This window comes from Orbicella franksi, chromosome 3 (genome assembly GCF_964199315.1).
Source record: "Orbicella franksi chromosome 3, jaOrbFran1.1, whole genome shotgun sequence".
NCBI lineage: Eukaryota > Metazoa > Cnidaria > Anthozoa > Scleractinia > Merulinidae > Orbicella > Orbicella franksi.
The window spans coordinates 21,947,780-21,967,500 of record NC_138147.1 but is presented as its reverse complement, the minus strand read 5'-3'; the positions used below and the strand labels follow the sequence as shown (position 1 = coordinate 21,967,500).

The following is a 19,721-nucleotide window of genomic DNA, read 5'->3' as shown; positions in this document are numbered from 1 at the left end:
CAAGGGAGATTGGACGCCAATTTTTACTCGGGCTTCCGTAGGAAAGCCCGAGTCTTAAAATGCAAGCGTTTTGGCGCCAAAAGGGGGTCATGGTCCCAGGCGATCCATGCCATGCGTAGACCATGAAAAGTGGGGACGAGAAACGCGACATTGCTCGCTCTTCGTGACAGAATGCGGTGTTTTGCGAAGAAAGTTCTGGCAAGAAACGCGCTTTATACATTCATCTCACATACAAAGATGTCGATCGTTTTCAGAAAGGGTCGGTCCACGAATTATATTGCTTGAAAGTCAGCCAGCTAAGCAAAGTTCACGCTCGAAACGTTCTCGTGAGATAACAACTGAGCCGATTGCTGTATGAGTTCAATCTACGAAAACACTGGCAAAAAATAGGCAGTCAATGACGGTATGTGGCTACTGCTGTTATCATCTAGAACATTGCAGTAAAACAAATCATATTGCAATAAAACGAGCTAAATACGAAACCGTTTTTGGACTCGTAGCTCGTTAAAAACATGAGACTTGTTCCTTGCACCGCGCAAAATATGTCGATCTCCAAAGTTGTAAACATAAGACTTTCGGTAACTTGAATTAAATATCTTACTTCCAAGTTAGTTGACTTTCTAGTAGGGTGCAGGAAAAAGAAATAACGTGTGAATTTGGAGGCACATTGTGCGGGAGAATGAAACCTTCGATTGTGCGGGGAATTGTGCGGGATTATTGACGAACCAACGCTCTTGCTAACTCCTTAGGAAAATTTGCATTGACTATAGTTTAGCCAGTTATTTCACTAGTAGTTCAAATATATTTAGCAGTCTCGGCAATCGCCAATTCTTTTAGAAAACTGTGTCTGACTGCAAAAGAAAATCATGCTGCGTGACATGAACTAGACGAGCATGAAACCAAAATAAATAGCAAAACAGAATGCCGCATCTTCCTTTATAAATGAGAGTCCTTTTAAAAATAATCCTGCCTTGATTAAATAAAAATATATAGCTTGAATATTTCTTCATAAACTGCGTTAAGGGTCGCAAATTCTTGGAAGTTATCCGCAAAATACACAACTTGAAAGTTTATGCAAATTATGTGCAATGCAATTTGAGCCTAGTAACAGGACTGTTGTTTTCGCGAAGGAGTTTATCATGATTCTTTTTTGCTCTCTCGAAAGGGATTATTCGCTCTGCAAAGGAGATATGACTCTTGAAAAGGGTTTAAGATCGCAACACGGCAAAGATGTTCAGCTACACAATTTACTCGGATCGCCACGACCAGCAAACAAACTTCGTACAATTTCTGCTAGCATGTACAAAGTAATCGCTATAAGTTGTAAAAAGACCTCGAAAATTCTTTGCAAACAACTTCTCCATCAATGCGTAGACAGCTGTGCTTCATTCTTGAACCAAAATGGTTTAAACTCACAACTTGCGATAGGATGAGGAGGATATTCAACGAAACAACTTGAATAGTAAATATCTAAGCGGAACTCTTGTCCTAAAATATCCTGATTCGTTAATTTGCTTTTATTGTGTCCAATACTCATTTTCGTAAAGTACGATTTGATACTGTGGTACGAAGCCCGAGTAAACGCTCTTAGAGCGTCTAGTCTAAATGTGAACGATCTTTCCGTTTCTTTTCAATTAGTGTGATGATTGCTTGTTTTTGAGAACTAGACATCTCACCTTTTTCGAAACATTCATTAACGTAGTTAATAAAGCTATCGCTAATTACTGGCCAAAATGTCTTATAGAATTCAATAGAAATGCCGTCATTACCAGGAGTTTTATTATTGTCAAAGCTATCAAAGAGACGAAAACATTCTTCTGCTGAAATTTTGCCTTCGCAAAATTTTTTCTGGTCTTCAGAAAGTGTGGGTATATGTAGATCATTGGCCGCGGCCGCACTGGAGAGTTAACCGGGTTATTTCTAATTAATTAATTACGGTTAACCGGGTTACCGAAAAATCGGGATGCAGCCGCTAATTTCGGCTGTTCATGGAACTTAAACCAGGTTTACGGTTACCATGGAAATTAATTGATGTACAATAGATTTTTTAACCGGGTTAGGTTAATTTTAAACCATCTTTTTCCGTTCTTTAACCCAGGTTAGTGGTCTTTTATCAGCAGTCTGATCAGCGCTGCACGGAAGCGAGTGTTTATTTTTGCCATAAATGGCGACAGAATACGACAAAGGGCGTGAAAAGAGTCGAAGCTCATTCGAAAGTACTCTCTAAAAAAGTCATGCATGGCAGGATTCCTATGGATTTCCCCAAACCATCGCTGGTCTCTCGGATATACCCAGACTCGAGGACGATTCATTCGACGGCGATGGAGAACACTGACGTCTACGTGGAATTAACATCATGTTTGAAAGAACTGCCTTAGAAATTTGCGTAGTCCACATTAGAAGGAAGAGGGACTGCCTTAGCCGTGAGTGGAGAGAAAGGAAACGAAAACAAAGAAAAAGAATCGAGAATATAACAACAGACTGAACAGGGTCCTCGAAGTCTGCCATTTTGTTGGTTTATCTCATGACGTCAATTGAGTTAAACCCACTTCATAACCCATTTCAGTGCGGCCGCTCATAAAATATAATCCCGTTATTTTATTATAACCAACCTTTAACCGAGTTAAGTTGTTTAGAATTTTTAACCAGGTTTCTAAAAAATGAACCCAGTTAACTCTCTTAGTGCGGCCGCAGCCATTAAGGAAAGAAGAAATTTTCATCGCAACATCTGGATCAGTAGTACTGCTTTTGTACAGGTTTTTGTAGAACCGTTCTTGTTTCTTTAATATACAAAATGGATCCGTTTTAAGTGGCAGTCTCTCTAAAAGCGGTCCACTGCATTTCTGGTCGGGAAAAAGTTTTCCCTCAAACTTTTCTCAGTGAACTATCTTAGGTCATAAGTAAATGCAAAGACTTTAGTTTTTGCAAATACGTCAAAATAATTTTTTTAGAGCTCACAACAATCATAGCCGGAAAACGCCTAAATTTGAACATTCCAATGACGGAAAATTTCCTAACTTGACAAGCTCGCTGCTCAAAGACCACCAAACGTAACAAAAAATTGTTGCTATCCCTACATTAAGTGATCCTTCAAGGGTAAGAAATGCACGTTACTTTTGATATATTTTGTTTTGGGGGATCCTGAAAATTTATCTATTACCACCCGTTATATCACTTTCTGAAAACCCGCCAAAGTAGCTTGTCTTCGCTGGCATTTATTTCCCAAGTCCAGACCCGGCCGCTCAAAACTCCAACTGAATTCTGCTAAACAAGGGTTAGGAAACATAGAAATGTAAAAATACCTTGCGCTTTTTATCTTTCTTTCCCACAGCGACTTCGAACTTTCTGTGCTTTGTGCGATTCTCACCCTTCATTATGCAAATTAGTTGTCACGCAAGTTCACATTCAAAACGCTTTAACATTGTTACATTTCACCGTAAGTGTAAAATAAAAACGATTACACAAAAATAAAAATTATTAACGGCTTACGTAGCTGAAAGTGTTGACTTATTTGTTCCCTTGTACCGTGCCGTGAGGAAATCGCTGGGAAATGATGTGGTGGCTCCGAAGTATTATGCAAATTTGGTTGTCTGTAAAACTTGGTCTATATAATCGGGAAACTTTTTCATGTTTTTGAATCTAGCTTTTCTTCTATTGACGATTTAAAAAAGAAATATGTGTAATTCAATATTTGCATGCACTTAGGGTTCTAATACTTAAACATGTAAAATTCAGCTTTTACTATGTGTGAAGGGCTTCTACAATGAATATTGAAATCGACAATTTGTGACCAATGCATTCAATTCAATTAGCTTCTATTCTGTTTATTATCTTCTATTCGGCAACTGAAAGTTGAAAGGCGACATGGTTTAGCTTTGGAGGTTTTCGTGGATTAGTATATCCGTATCATTTATGAGCAAAGTTAAATATTTAGTAACTTGAAATAGTTTGCGCGGCTAGAATTAATATCAAAAAATCAATTTTGGCTTTTTTTATTACCCGTTGAAGCGACCGCCCAACAACAGGAATAGGCAATTTTATAACTAATTTTGGTGGCCTCGTTTAGTATCAATTTTGCAATTTAATTTTAGGGGCATTTTTGGCAAGAAATTTCAGTGCTAGTTGTGTAGTGTTTTGTTAAAGCCTAGCTTACATGATTAAATTTTACCACCGTGTCTGACAAATCAGATTAAACGGATACCTATCTCAAAACAAAATGTCGTGCTTTTTATCGCGCACGTGTACAGATCGTTGTAGGATTCAATAGGAACATCGGGTATCATTAGCTTACTTCAATGCAATGACATCATAGAAAGTCACCTTGCTTCCATCCATTTGTCACGAGAGACCATAACAGAGGGACAGCTTATCTTGGCGAGGACTGACCTTTTTGATTTAGACGAGTCGCTTGTCGCGCAAATGTCCGTATGCGCCAAGCACAGGCACACGTATGGGAAGTTCTGGCGACCCAGAACAGCCTGTCAGTATCCAGCACATCAAGGGCGTCCTGGTAGGAACCAGAAAGCGGCAAAGAGCTGATATTCACTGAATCTTGAAATGGCTAAAGCCATCAAATGTATGGTGTTCTGGTTCAAGTCGGCTCAGGTTTGTACAACAAATTGTAACTTTCTTACACACTTTTTGTTACATAACACAGGCGTTAAAACATTTTGTTTTATCCGGCTGTAATGTATTGAAAGCAGTTTCAGAGGTAATAGGGGCACTGCCCCATAGAGAAAAGGTCAAATTAGCTGCCCCTGAGAGGGATCTGAGTTCACATAGCTGTCAGGTCAGGACACCATCACCACAACACAACCCGTCCTCATCCTCGTGTTTACTTTTTGATCATCCTGATTCTCGCTCTTCTGGAGTATAGTAAAACATATGAGAGTCATCTGAGTGATTTGGTTACGAAAACGTTATTAAATAAAGAAGTACTCACTTAGTTAGGAGAACAATAATTGTCCACCAAGTCGATGCTCATTTTGAAGTGTTTTCCAAACGCATCGCAATCCATTATAACCAAAGAGCAAGCAAGGTTGCATTGTAAGACAATGAGTATTGCTAAAGCGAATACACACTGTACGAACCTGTACATATTGGTTGACTTTGCAGTGTCTGGAGCAGATAAGGAGGTAAAATATTTGTGGCTTGTGCAACACAGCTGAGATTACGAAGTCTATGAAGGTCACGACGTTGTCGATTTCAGTTACAGCGTTCTGTCAAGATTTGATATCAATTTTCAAGTTTTAACATCGGCTAAATAGTACGGTTCACTTTAGAAACATCAGCGGAAAATGGAAAGAAAGAATCAAAACACTAGAAAAGTTTTGCAAACTGACCGGTCTATAAACAGGACTAATAGAAGTAATGGACTGTGACTAAATTTGCAAATATTCCAGCCACGTTTTCCTGACTTTTCCACAAAGCGTCTGGAGATCACTGCTAATAATTCAGCAATGCTACCTATTTAAACCGTTTCTGAGTTTTAGTTTTTGTTGGATCCCTGTATCTTAAACGTGGCATGATTAATTAAAACAATGTGAGAGCGTTTTGATTGAAAACAATCTGAATTAGCGTGACAACGTAATTTGCATAATGAAGTGTGAGAATCGAACAAAGCACAATAAGTTCGAGGTCGCTGTGGGAAAGGGAGATAAAAAGCACAAGGTATTTTTAGATTTCTATGCTTCCCAACCCTTGTTTAGCAGAATTCAGTTGGAGTTTTGAGCGGCCGGGTCTGGACTTGGGAAATAAATGCCAGCGAAGACAAGCTACTTTAGCGGGTTTTCAGAAAGTGATGTAACGGGTGGGGTAATAGATTAATTTTCAGGATCCCCCAAAACAAAATATATCAAAAGTAACGTGCATTTCTTACCCTTGAAGGATCACTTAATGTAGGGATAATAACAATTTGTTGTTACGTTTGGTGGTCTTTGAGCAGCGAGCTTGTCAAGTTAGGAAATTTTCCGTCATTGGAACACTCAAATTTAGGCGTTTTCCGGCTATGATTGTTGTGAGTTCTAAAAAAATTATTTTGACGTATTTGCAAAAACTAAAGTCTTTGCATTTACTTATGACCCAAGATAGTTCACTGAGAAAAGTTTGAGGGAAAACTTTTTCCCGACCAGAAATGCAGTGGACCACTTTTAGAGAGACTGCCACTTAATTGCTCCGCTTATATGAAGTTTTTGTATATGCTTTTTTACATGATTTCTTTTCTCGAGGTTTAAAAAGTATTTTGTGCTCTTTTCTCCATGCTCATGCCAACGAGCACGTGCACGATAATTATTCCTTTAGTTTTTGTCCTTTCCTGAGCCGCATTAGAGCGAGTTGCGTTAGAGTCACTGGGTGTAGTTTCGTATTCTTGCTTTGCCTTTCTAAGCTCATCTTGGAGATTTGATTCTGTTGCATTTCTTTCCTTGGCTTTTTTCTTTGATTAGTTAATGGCATGTGCCCTTATCTTATATTTGATCCAATCCCAAACGTTACGACTGTCCGAAAGTTCTTTGCGGCCCTCTGCCGTCCATACTGGAAGCATTTCAGTAACATTATTTACATATTCTTTATCCCTCAACATGGAACAGTTCATTTTCCAATACCCAGGACCTTTAAGCTCATTTTCTAGCTCTCCAATCTCTATCGAAATTACATCATGGTCTGTTCGAATGGCTGGAATGATATCACTTGATTTCACTAAATAATTCTGTTAGAGACAGTTTGCCTTACCGTGCCCCTCTGTACCCGCCTTGTGCGGGTCACGTGATTTTTGCGACCATGTGCTCTGAGCAGTTTGGTGTGCGTCGTTTTGTGTGTAGTGTACGCGGAAAGTTTGCTTTACCTTCGCCTTCAGTTTACTTTCTCGATCTTGACATCTTGATTAGGCCTAAAGATGCCCAAAAATATGTAAGTGGTCGCTCATTTGTATTGATTTTTTTTTTCGTATTTCAATATTTGTTCGAGTCGCAAGCTTTACATTTGTAACTTTCAGCTGTACCGAACCGACGGAAGGACGAGTAGCAGAATAAACATCTTCAGTGTACAATTTGTTTGTGGATTTCTTCAACATCGAACGTACAGATATTTTGGTGGAAACTCTGGATTGAAGTCCTCGATTGTTGTCACGCAAAAGGTAGCTGGTTGATGTTCGTATTCTTGTGTGCTGCATCGGATTACATTTTGCGTGTTTGGAGTTTGAAAACCGAGTCTGTCATCGACGTTTGCGGTCAGGCTGTTTGTCGTGCTTGGTTCGAGTTGTGCTAGCGAAATGTACCGTGGAATTGGTGAACGAAGGAGCCTGTCTGAGGAGAATCTTTGTGTCAGTGCTCGGCCTCGAAGGAGCAATGTAACTTTGGAAGTGAAGAATGATCATCGCAGTTAATTTTCCAATTTAAGCACTTGGAAAGAAGAAGCCTGAAAAAATCAGGGCTTCAACGGGATTCGAACCCGTGACCTCCGCGATACCGGTGCGATGCTCTACCAACTGAACTATGAAGCCACACATTGGGAGCGAGGTCAATTAGTTGAGTTCATATCTTCCCGTGAGGAGTGAAATGATGTGAAGTTTATATGAAATAATTCATATATGAACTGCGGTTGTAAAGGTAACTTTGGATTTACATGCTGTCAATTTAGAGAAAATGGCGGTCTTGAGAAAACAACGTGGCGGTTACGCGTCAAATAAAACAAGGAAGCGGGATGAGTTAAAATCTTTGTTGGACAATGAAGCGAGTGTTGATCGCGTCCAGAAAAGGTTGGAACAGGTGAGAACAGCTCTTAAGGATTTATTTGACTTTAATGTTAAATTAATTCAGTGGTTGGAAAAGGCTGGTACGTCAGAAGAGGTTCCCAGTGCCCAATTGTACTATGTCGAAGCTGCAAACAATTGTAGTGAAATGTTGAAATTAGAAGACCACCGCGTGAGTGTGTCATGTGCGTTAAATCTCTCTCTCTTGGTCAGTTAGAAGACGAACTTAACCCAGACGATAGTATCAGTCAAACAACTCGGAGTGCAAAGAAGTCGTCTTCAACAACCGCGTCCAGTGCGCGGTTGAGGGCCGCGGCTAGAAAGGCGGCGTTGATCGCGCGTGCACAGGTCCTGAAAGATGGTTTGGAACGATAGGGTCTAAAAGTACTTACGAGTGACCACGAATGACCACGAATGACCACGAATGACCACGAGTGACCACGAGTGACCACGGTTAAGATAAAGTCAAAAAATCATCATGACGTCATTAAGAAGTCATTGTGAGGGCATTTCATCAAATAATGACCTGACCAGTGACCACACTTAGGCTATTTAATAGTGTTGAGAGCACTGCCTGTGAATTCACAATTCGATTTTTTTTTCTTTCCAAATATTGGCTGTTGACCTTCTGTACTTTCATGCCTCATTTGTGATCTTTTTGCAGTTGTGAAAGGTAGGAAAATCCGAGCGATCTTATTAAACGTAGTGTAAAAGCTCAAAACTTCACTCGCGGACTTCGCCAGTTTTGGTTGATCGAATAACAGATAACGATCTGCACGCACGTGAGGTTGAACTACTAATGAATGAATTAAACTTGTCAAACTATAAGCTTTGTAGAGAACTATAAACTTCCAGTAAAAGCATTTCTCTAAGATTTGTTTCCGCCAGTGAACGTTCAATTTCAGAACGCCAAAACTTATAATAAATATTTCTTGAGAAAATTAAGTTTCGCGATTTCGGCCAGCCGACCCACCAGACAGCGCGTCGCCAAACATTTTTACCCTGCGTTTGTATTTGTTTAAATTGCGCGAGTTTACCTCTTGTTTTCACAGTTGAAAAATGTTAACCTTGGAACGTCGAATAAACCATTCTGACCACAAATCACGGTGTTTTGGTAAGCTGTGCAAGTCGGGGTTACGTTAGTTTTCTGACAACAAATCGTGGCCATTTGTTTAGCTGCAACTCGCAAAATTTATGTTTCAACTTGTTTTGAATTAATTTTCAAATTTTGGGTTTCCCTTTCATTTTATGGCATGCAATCTGAAATCTATAGTCCACAGACCACGATTTTAAACATCTCCGGGGACTCCAGAGGAAGGGAAGGACATAGAGGAGACACCTCCTTTATCTTGAGTCGTCGCTAAAAATTATCGGGCATGTTGTAGTTACACTAGTGATCACTAGTTACGTTTACGCGGTGTAACGCAATCCTAGTCCAGTCTGTACGAGATTTTCCATCTAGTTTTGTAGGTTGCCAAAGGCCGTATTTTCCGGCCAGAATGGTTTATCTGTTATTCGATCAAACAAAGCATGCAAAGTCCGCGCGCAGTTTTTAGTAAAACGGGGCGAATCTTTCTTCCCTTGCACAAGTAAAAAAGCAGCTAATATTTGAAACGGAAAAAAATTCGAATTGTGAAGCACGGCCACTGTTCCAATCTTTGATTACTACACCAGTAAATAGCCTCAGTGTGGTGGTAAGGTCATTATTTAATGATATGATCTCACAATGACTTCTTGATGACGTCATAATAACATCACTGACATTTTTTGATGTAATCTCACTCGTGGTCACTCGTGAGTACTTTTAGACCCTATCGGTTTGGAACTCAAACAAAAACAGTTACAATTGCAATATGACCAAGAGTAGTTGAACTTGAGGTTACAGTATACCTTCGCGTCGGCAATTTTCTTCAAATTTGGATTTTTGGTTCAAAGTAGTGGTCGAAGAATAATCTCTAATTTCTGAAAAAAATTTTTGAAAAAGGCTAAATATTGGCGGAGAAATGGCGGTTTTACGTTTTCACCGGAAGTAAAAGTTTACCTCTTGATTGACAGCTCTATGGTGCGTATGCAATCAACCGAGACGATTTTCGCGGGAATTATCTGTATGGATGTCACGAATTGACTACTCAGTTGATCAGCATTGTTGTTCTGACTACCCAGCATTTTTGGTATTAGGTGTAACTCTATTAAGTTATAAGTAGACATAGACCACGTTGAAACCATGGACCAGTTCGAAAAAGCGAAAACAGCGAAGAACGAATGAAAATACACCAATGAGTGAAGAAGCGAAAGTTCGCCACGCGGATGAAGCTATGTGACGATAGGTTTTTCCTGCAACACTGTAAATTTCGGACTGAACGGACACTTGAACTGACAACTGGGGGAATCTAACTCTGGAGAGCACTGCTTTGCTGCGGGAACGGAAATTCGTCACGATTTCCTGGTACACGAGGATCTACTTCAATGGTCTTCACTACGGACGTCAAGGAAGAGACATAACTTGGTCCAACAGTAGTTTATTCTGCACTCTAACGTCGAGGGTGAAACTGACATACTCGGCGGAGTAGCCGCTGTAAAATCGTAAGGATGTAGCCGATGTAATCGATGTAATCGATGTAATCGAAAATGCTTTACAAACCTACTTGCTTATATATCATCCTTTACACGTCAAGTGTTTACAATATGCTAATGTAACTTCAAGTATACAATACGAGCGGAAAGCACACAATTAAGATAGCGAATTCTAATCAACACCACGAGGCTTCCAAAATTAAAAATAGAGTGCTAGGATTAAAATTACACAGGCTGAGATTAAGATAGAACAAACTTAGGAAATTAAAAGCGAGATGCTTAAATATGAATTGGTGAATTGGTGTTACCGACAGCAAGGAAAAATTATCCTATGAATAGAAAGCATTAAAACTCCATTAGTGAAAAGTAGTTCAGCTGGCTAACTTCCGAGAAAACTAATAAAACTTCGTTAGTGAAAAGTAGTTCAGCTGGCTAGTTTCTGAGGGAACGGAAGGTATATTTCAATAATAAAAAGAAACTCAAATGACCCGATAACGAACTACTTGTCTTCTAAATGAAAGTTAGTGAAACAGCGTTGCACACCCTCAGGTATACAAAGAATCGGCAAGTACAATGAAGAACAAAACTTAAGATCTCTAGCTGTTAACTGAAAAGAGGCTACCGTTAGGTTTTTTCCTATAATTTTCCAAATAATAAAGAAATGCCTGTGCAACGGCGAATTTTCTCATAACAGCTATAGCTATCGTATAAGGCGGGTAAAATATTCGTGGTAAGAGAAAAGAAAGGTTCTGTAAAAATTTCGGAACTTGACAGCAATAACAGGGATGTTGACAGAGACTTTTTTGATGAGTTCGATATCGACGAATCGCCGGACTCATCGAGACCATATGAAATATTATCCATCCACAGTTGACCACACACAGTACGGTTGCTCCCCGCGCTTTCTTTTGTTTGTTTTCTTCGTTCAGCCACTCTAGCGTTCGTATCCTTTTTAGTCTTCCCCATTTTGTCAGCCCAGCTTCAGGAAAAACCGAGCTACAGAAAAACTACCTATCCGCCTTCGGTTCCTTGAGCGCATTGCGAAACACAAAAGTTTTTTAGAGATTCGCGCGTAAATTTCACCAGGAGGTTAATGGTAGTAAACTTTCCCTGCACGGATTGGCTCAGTTATCTGAGAACCCAGTTGAAGGCGTTTGTGGGCGGAGTTTGTTTGCGAAGCAGAAGATTTTTATTAGCGCTATTTTCTCGAATAAATTTTTCCACTTGAAGCAGACACTTTAAAGAGTTATAACTCAAAGGGAATTTGTTCAATTGCTCTCAAATTTGGACAGTAGCTAGTTTAACATATAAACTAAAAAAGCGTGTCTGGGAATTGTTAATTTCGAATACCTTTTCTTCGAGCGCGATTTTTGTACGATTACTCCACATCTTTTTAATCCTATTTCGAAAATGTTTTGTAACTTTTTACTGCAATTGAATATGTCAAAACGCAGACACGTTTTTTAAGCGCTTTGGGCCCTGAAACCGAGGAAAAAATTAAATTGGCGAAAAACGAAATTCGCTTTGACTTGTAGCTTTCGAAAGGTGATTAGGGTGCTCGCATTTACTGGTCGTGAAAAATTCGACAATTCATTTTATTTCAAAATTCTTGGTATAGTTTGATAGCCAGCTCTATAAGCTTTAATCTGATATAGGGATTTAGGTATCTACAGCTTAAACTGCACGGGCTACATCGCTTGCACGCGAGACACCCCTGAAGGTATACTGTAACCTTAAGAGCTAAGATTTCAGAGGTTGAAGCTGAGAAGAGAGTTTATCAGATGTTTGAGGAGAGAGATGGATTGAGTGATCGCATCAGTGGTGTAAGAAGTTTAGTTGAGAAGTCGCCTTTAAATCCAAACACAGCAGAGTGGCCAACGTGTATGTCAGGCAATTTGAAGAACGCAGCGTCTGGTGCACAAACGCGAGGAGCCAGTGTTGAAGTAAAGAAGACGATGACTGGTGAGTAAGTTAAATATGCTAATGTTGAAGGGAACAGTCAGGAGCCCCCTGCACTAGGCAAAGAACAGCATGTCGGTCCAAATTCCACAGTCTGTGATGAGCCACGCCTCCTTCAGATGATTAACATTATGCAGTTGCCGGAGGCTGAGCTTATGACTTTCAATGGGGACCCATTAGAGTTCTGGATGTTCATGCGTAGTTTCGATAATAGCATTGGAAGTGCTGGTATAGATGATGGACTTTTTCAGTATTGTAAAGGAGAAGCCCTCAAAGTCATCAAGTGCTGTGCCGTCATGGGTCCTTCAGCGGGATACGCGAAAGCAAGAGCGCTTCTGAAAGAGAGGTTTGGAAATGACTACAAGATCTCTGAAATGTGGGTTAAGAAAGTCACCGAGGGACCTATTGTAAGACATGGTGAAGGGCACTGCCTTCCGGAACTGGCGGATGATCTTAGAAGTTGTAAGGAGACTTTAGAAGGCATGAGCAAACTGGAAGAAATTGACACTCACAGGAGTATGGTCAAGATTGTTGAAAGACTGCCACAGTCGCTTCAGAGTCGATGGAGGAAATTTGTTGTTAAGACCTTGGAAGCAACAGGCAGATACCCCTCAATTGTCAAGTTGACACATTTTGTATCAGAAGCTGCTCGGGAGGCCACTGATCCTGTTTTCGGAAAGCAAGTCTGAGGATTCCAGTGGAAGAAGCCCGCGAAGGCCAGGAAGAACCATAGGATCTAGTTTTGGAGTGCAAGGCCATGAGGACCAGCAAAGCCCGGAAAGTCAGGGAAACATCAATGATCCCAAGTTTAAGAACGCTAAGACTACACGGCATGTTTGTCGGCTTTGTAAGGGGGATCATGTCTTGAATGTTTGTTCCCAGTTTAAAGCTATGTCGCCTGGGAAAAACTAAGTTTTGTTTGTGGTAAGAAACTCTGCTTCTGTTGTTTTGATGGTAGACACGTTGAGAAGCAGTGCAGAGCGGGCGTTATATGCGGTGTAGAGGGATGTACTATGAAGCACTCTAAATTGTTGCACCAATCCTTTGGACGATCTGGAAAGGAGGACCCTGGCGAGCAGCAGGCAAAGCCTAATCCTGGAACTAGTAGTCAACAAATTGAAAGCCACACCCATACATGCAGCTCACCAAAACAAGGGGAGATCAAGTTAGCGCTGCCCATAGTTTCCTTGAAGGTGAGAGCCAAGGGTCAAACGATTTATTACTACACACATGCCTTGCTCGATTCAGGGAGTACCAAGACCTTTTGCTCCGAGGCCTTGATAGAGAAACTTGGGGTGAGAGGCCAACAGGCGAATCTCTCCCTAACTACTGTCAACAGTAGAGAAAACGCCGATGTGGAAGTGGTGGCTTTAGAAGTAGTAGCGGCTAAGAGTGGGATGGGGAAAACCAGTGTTATCTAGCTGCCAAAGGTGTATGCCCTGCCCAATCTACCCACCTTGGAGAGTTGTATAGCCTCAGCTAGCGACGCCATTAAGTGGCCTCATCTCAGAGATCTTCTCCTCCCTCGAGTTGACAAGTCGGGCGTTTCTGTTTTGATAGGCCAAGACGTTCCTGAAGGTCTTTGGCCCCTAGAGCTGCGAAAGGGGCAAGAAGGACAACCTTATGCCATCAGGACTCGCTTAGGGTGGTCCCTTAATGGTCCCTTGGAATCTGAACGCCTGATTGAAGAGTCCACCCTTTCCAATCTTGCTCGTGCCGATGAGAGTCTGGATGCGCAGGTGGAGCAGTTTTGGAAGATTGAAACAACTGAAGCCTTGGCAAACAGTTTGCCACAGTTTTCAGTCGAAGATAAGAGAGCTGTTGATATATGGGAACAGTCGATGGAGTTAGTTGAGGGACATTATCAGATGGATATCCCCTTCAAGTCCAAGCTCCCTAATTTGACTGATAATCGAAGAGTTGCTGAAAAGAGGCTTCAGTCGTTGGCGCGTCGGTTCCGGAAAGACTCCGAGTTACACGCCAAGTACAAGGGCGGAATTCGAGAACTTCTTGACAAGGGTTACACAGAGAAAGTGCTTGACGAGGAAATAGGTCCGACGCCTGAACAGACGTGGTACCTTCCCCACCACAATGTTCTCAATGAAAACCAAACCCGAGAAGTTGCGAATTATATTTGACTGTGCAGTGACCTTTGGAGGCACGTCGCTGAACAAAGAAGTTTTGCAAGGCCCTGACTTTACAAACAATCTCGTAGGGGTCTTACTACGTTTCAGGGAAGAACAAGTGGCTGTAATGGGAGACATCGAAGGAATGTCTCATCAGGTTCGGGTGTCTCCCAAGCACCGTGATGCCTTGCGTTTTCTGTGGTGGAGTGTGAAGGAGTATGGAGTCCGAGTTGCGCTAGTTTTGCCCTGAGGCGCCTGGCAGATGATCACAATGGATTTCCCTGAAGAGACAATCCAAGCTGTGCTGAGAAATTCTTATGCTGATGATTGCCTGAGGTCTGTTGGTACTACTGAGGAGGCCATCAACATCGTACATAGCTTATGCAAGTTGCTTGCGCTTGTGGGCTTTCGACTGACAAAGTGCATCAGTAATGACCGAAGAGTACTGGAGGCTATTCCTGTAGAAGAGAGAGCGAAGGGAGTCAAGAACCTCGATCTTGACCGCAGTTCTCTGCCAGTTGAGAGGGCCTTAGGGATTCACTGAAACACTGACACTGATCAATTTGGCATTCAGATCAAGAGTAAGCAGAGAGAGTTCACCCGGAGAGGGCTTCTGAGTACTTCTGAGTACAGGGAAGCAGGGATGGCGCAGTGGTGAGAGCACTCGCCTCCCACCAATGTGGCCCGGGTTCGATTCCCGGACCCGACGCCATAAGTGGGTTGAGTTTGTGTTGGTTCTCTTCTCTGCTTCGAGGGTTTTTCTCCGGGTTCTGCGGTTTTCCCCCCTCAGCAAAAACCAACATACATCTGATTCCAGCTGGCTGTAAGCTGTGCTCCAAGGTCACACATGGACCGTATAGCGGCTGCCAGAGGCGCCAATGTATGCTTTCGGTTCGACCTTGTTGAGCTGCGTCGTTGCTGTACTTTGCGACGGCGATTAGCCGCGACAATTATTATTATTTATTATTATTATTATTATTATTATTATTATTAGTTAGTTAGTTCTGTTTACGACCCTTTGGGACCGGTGTGCCCGTTTGTTCTTCGTGCCAAAGTGATCTTCCAAGACGAGTGTGAGTCCGACAAGGAATGGGACGATCCACTGAGCTCAGAGAATCAGGTGCGGTAGAGTAAGTGGTTGGAGGAGTTCCCACTACTGAATCAGTTCAAGGTTGAGCGTTGTTTGGTGCCTGCCAGTTTCGGAAGGCCGTTGAAATGTGAACTACACCATTTCTGTGATGCTCCTATGTCAGCCTACGGTTCTGTTTCAAATCTCCGCGCAGTGAACGTAGAGAGAAATATTCACTGCTCCCTGTTGTTAGGGAAGTCCAGATTGGCCCCGATTAGGCAGATGACCATACCAAGACTTGAACTGTCTGCTGCCGTGATTGCCGTGAGAATGGATCGAATGCTATCCCGTGAACTCTCTTTGGAGATTCAAGACTCCGTATTCAGGACTGATAATATGATTTTTCTTCAATATATCTACAGTTGCAGTAACAGGTTCCAAACCTTTGTGGCGAACCGGTTGTCTGTCATTCATGATGGGTCAATGCCGAGACAGTGGAGGAATGTTGGCACAAAGGAAAACCCCGCTGATGATGTCTCCAGAGGTTTGAACGGGTTTGATATGATTTCCAGTGATCGTTGGAAGCGAGGTCCAGAATTCCTTTGGCAAGATGAGACTGCCTGGCCCACCAATCCAGCTGTGCGAGAAATTGCTTGTGAAGATGAGGAAGTAAAGAATCAAGTCAAGTGTTGCGTTTCAAATGTGCAGTATGATGCTGGGGATAGGGGGAGACAGGGCATGCCCACAGCGGATAAAGAACAAGAATCAGAAGACCCCATGATCCGTTTTATAGAGAGTTACTCTTGCCGGCATCGTCTGAAAAGGAGTGTGGCTTGGTTACTCCGCTGCAGGGATTGGCTGAGAGCGAGGACAAGAAGTAAGGAAAGGCCACCTTCAGCAATCGCTGATCCTCTGGACCCACTACAGCTGCAAGCTGCAGAAAAAGCTATTGTTAAGTCTGTTCAGCACAAACACTTCAAAGAAAAAGTGGGGGTTCTTAAATCAAGAGAGCCTGTTGTGAAGAAGAGCCCGATCTATATTCTGGAACCGTTTCTGGATGAAGAAGGGATACTCCGAGTAGAAGGCCGTCTGAAAAATGGACCCCTGCCCGAGAAAGCTCAGCATCCCATTATTTTGCCAAAGAATCATCACGTATCAAGGCTTGTTGCGAGACGAGCTCATGAGTTTCAGAGCGGGCATTCTGGTAAGGAGTACGTACTCTCCCTCATCAGGCAGAAGTTTTGGATCGTAGGGGCTAGACCACTGGTGAAGCGGGTCGTAAGGGAGTGCGTACTGTGTGAGAGGCTCAAAGGAAAGCCAGGAGTTCAGCAGATGGCAGATCTACCTGCCGAAAGAGTAACGCCAGACAACCCCCCATTTTCCTATGTTGGTGTGGACTGTTTTGGCCCTTTTGTGGTGAAGAGGGGCCGGAGTCAACTGAAACGTTACGGCTGCTTATCCACCTCCCTTACTATGCGAGCTATACACATAGAAAAGCTTGACAGTCTTGAAGCTGATTCATTCATCAATGCTTTCGTGAGATTTTGTGCCAGGAGAGGCGTACCAGAGAAGGTTAGGTCGGGCAACGGCACTAATTTCGTTGGAGGGGAAAAGGAATTGCGTGAAGCAATGCGGAGCTGGAAAGAAGATAGCAAGGCGAAAGCTTATTTTCTGCAGAAGCAGATCAAGTGGGAGTCCCCCGGCAGCTTCCCATAGGGGCGGCATATGGGCGGGATATCTACGATCTGTTCCTCAGGGAACAGATCGTAGATGATGAACGCTTGTCCACCCTATTCTGCGAGGTGGAGTTGATCGTAAATGGAAGACCGTTGACAGTTCTATCTGATGACCTGAATGATGAAACTCCCCTGACACCAAATCATTTCCTACTTCTTCGTGGAGGACCTCATCTGCTTCCCGGCCGGTTTTACCAGAGTGATATCTATGGAAGGTGTTGGAGACATGTTCAGTTCCTCTCTGACCAGTTTTGGAAGCGCTGGGTTCGTGAGTATTTACCCACTTTGTAGTTGCGTCACAAGTGGTTACGGCCAACGAGAAATTTGCAGGATGGAGATGTGGTCTTGATCAGGGATGAGAACACCCCCCAGAAGAATTGGCCTTTGGGACGAATAATTTAGACTTTCCCCGGAAAGGACGGATTAGTCAGAGCGGCCCGAGTGAAGACCAGCTGGTCGATCCTGACCAGGTCTGGAACTAAGTTGTGCCTTTTGGAGTCTACAGTTGGCGAGATGTGAACCTGTATGCGTTATGCGATACACTATATACCGGACTTGTCTTAAGCAGAATTACTTACTAGAAAACTGGACTGTCGATCGTTAAAACACTGAACTGTAGAATTCTCGGTAAACGCTCGGTGCATAACTTTTCGCGTTTAAGGGGCCGGGATGTTAGAGACAGTTTGCCTTACCGTGCCCCTCTGTACCCCCCTTGTGCGGTTCACGTGATTTTAGCGACCATGTGCTCTTAGCAGTTTGGTGTGCGTTGTTTTGTGTGTAGGCGGAAAGTTTGCTTTTACCTTCGCCTTTTACTTTCTCGTTGTTGACATCTTGATTAGGCCTGAAGATGCCCAAAAATATGTAAGTGGTCGCTCATTTGTATTGGTTTTTCTGTAATTCAATATTTGTTCGAGTCGCAAGCTTTACATTTGTAACTTTCAGCTGTACCGAACCGACGGAAGGACGAGTAGCACAATAAACATCTTCAGTGCACAATTTGTTTGTGGATTTCTTCAACACATTCAAATTATTAGAAATCAACCAATAATCAACACGGCAAAAAATTCTTGGAGACTTTTGACTCCAGGTAAAACTCCTTGTGTCTGGGTTTTTCTTCGAATATCAACCAGATCGAGTTGATTTTGTAGGCAATCAATGCAGGCAGTATACCTCCCTTTTTTATCAATCTCTGGATTTAAAGGGGAATTTATATCGCCTCCTATAATGATATTATCTTCCGTATCTAAGTTTCTTTGTAGCATTGCAAGTAAATTATTGAAAAACGATATGAGATCTTTGTCCTTGTTCGGTGCGTAAACATTTATTAAAACATATGTTTTGTCTTTGATGTCAGCTTTAAGAGTGATGAAGCGTCCCAAAGGGTCCAGGATCTTTTGATGGATGGTACAATGAAAGCCATTCTTAATCAAGATAGCAACTCCACGTGCGTTGGAGCTACCGTGACATGTTAAAATCTGTGCACCCCATTCATTATTCCATTGAGTATCTGTTTTTATTGTTGAATGGGTTTCTTGCAAAAAAATTATGTCGGCTTTACGTTTCCTGCACCAATTGAACATTGTTCTTCTTTTTTTAAAATTGCTTATGCCCTTTACGTTGAGCGATACCAATTTAAAAACAACGGCCATCAAATGTTATGTTAATTTCAAAATTGGGAGACGCAGTAGGCGTCAAAGAAAAGAAAAAAAATGTGTGTGCTAATGAACTGCAAATTTAGTCCCAAATTCAAACAAATACACAAAACAACTGTTAATAAGGGTGCAAAACCCGAGTAAATGAGATTCACCAATGTTGCTCGATACCTATAAACAGCTATAATCCTACATGCATAAGTAATCAGAGAATAGAAAAATACAACAAGATATCGTAAATAAACAAGCAACATGTTTGTCTGACTTGCATTTAGTCCCAACAGCCCTCCATCTACTAAAGCTTATGCGCTATTCATAATTAAAACGTAGTAAGGAAGATTTTCAGTTTCAATCCCATTAAATACTTGACCGTTGATGATCAATTTGTCCACCTTGAAGAAAGCTGATTGTTTTTCTTGCTTCGCTTTTTTAAGCACCGGGTACAATTTCGTGTGAATCGCCTCGATTTCTTTAGGGTAGTCATGCGAAATTCCAATTTTAGTACCTTTTAAATTTTTAACTTTAGACCAAACGAACTCCTTATCTTGATAAAAGCTGAATTTAGCAATAACCGGCCTTGTATTTTTGGACCTCCGCGGGTTATGCCGGGTTGGCAAGCGATGTACTCGTTCAAATCTAATTTCATTCATATCCTCCCTTGAAATTTTCATTTTCTCTTCCATCATTGAACGAACCAAATCTTCGGTATCTTGTGGTGTTGCACTTTCAATTTCCTGGAGGTTGTAGATCTTTATACTCTCCCTTCTAGTGTACGCCTCCAATTTGATGTTGCGGCATTTCAACTGTTGGATCTCCATGTTGAGGTCGCTGTTTGAGAGCACATGTTGGCTACACAAG

The 19,721-nt window shown here is 41.9% G+C and overlaps 2 protein-coding genes across 2 annotated transcripts; both read left to right on the top strand.

The window, feature by feature from the left end:
* The first annotated feature begins 6,147 nt into the window (after positions 1-6,147).
* LOC145482742 (uncharacterized) lies at positions 6,148-9,394 on the top strand. The gene is made up of 2 exons (XM_081461382.1): positions 6,148-7,345; positions 7,605-9,394. The coding sequence occupies exons 1-2, from the start codon at positions 7,268-7,270 to the stop codon at positions 7,962-7,964; spliced, it is 438 nt and encodes a 145-aa protein (XP_081317508.1). The 5' UTR covers positions 6,148-7,267; the 3' UTR covers positions 7,965-9,394.
* Positions 9,395-14,677: 5,283 nt separating this feature from the next.
* LOC145482414 (uncharacterized) lies at positions 14,678-18,683 on the top strand. The gene is made up of 5 exons (XM_081461041.1): positions 14,678-14,923; positions 15,401-15,531; positions 15,898-17,047; positions 17,278-17,426; positions 18,566-18,683. The coding sequence occupies exons 1-5, from the start codon at positions 14,678-14,680 to the stop codon at positions 18,681-18,683; spliced, it is 1,794 nt and encodes a 597-aa protein (XP_081317167.1).
* The last annotated feature ends 1,038 nt before the right edge of the window (positions 18,684-19,721 follow it).

What these genes read in the sequence shown, in the direction of transcription:
- LOC145482742 (XM_081461382.1), top strand. Translation starts at nt 7,268, where the DNA reads ATGTACCGTGGAATTGGTGAACGAAGGAGCCTGTCTGAGGAGAATCTT. An exon ending in CTCGGCCTCGAAGGAGCAAT is followed by an intron (nt 7,346 to 7,604) that starts GTAACTTTGGAA and finishes GCGGTTGTAAAG; the next exon opens with GTAACTTTGGATTTACATGC.
- LOC145482414 (XM_081461041.1), top strand. Translation starts at nt 14,678, where the DNA reads ATGGATTTCCCTGAAGAGACAATCCAAGCTGTGCTGAGAAATTCTTAT. An exon ending in TTGACCGCAGTTCTCTGCCA is followed by an intron (nt 14,924 to 15,400) that starts GTTGAGAGGGCC and finishes TATTATTATTAG; the next exon opens with TTAGTTAGTTCTGTTTACGA. An exon ending in AGCTCAGAGAATCAGGTGCG is followed by an intron (nt 15,532 to 15,897) that starts GTAGAGTAAGTG and finishes ATATATCTACAG; the next exon opens with TTGCAGTAACAGGTTCCAAA.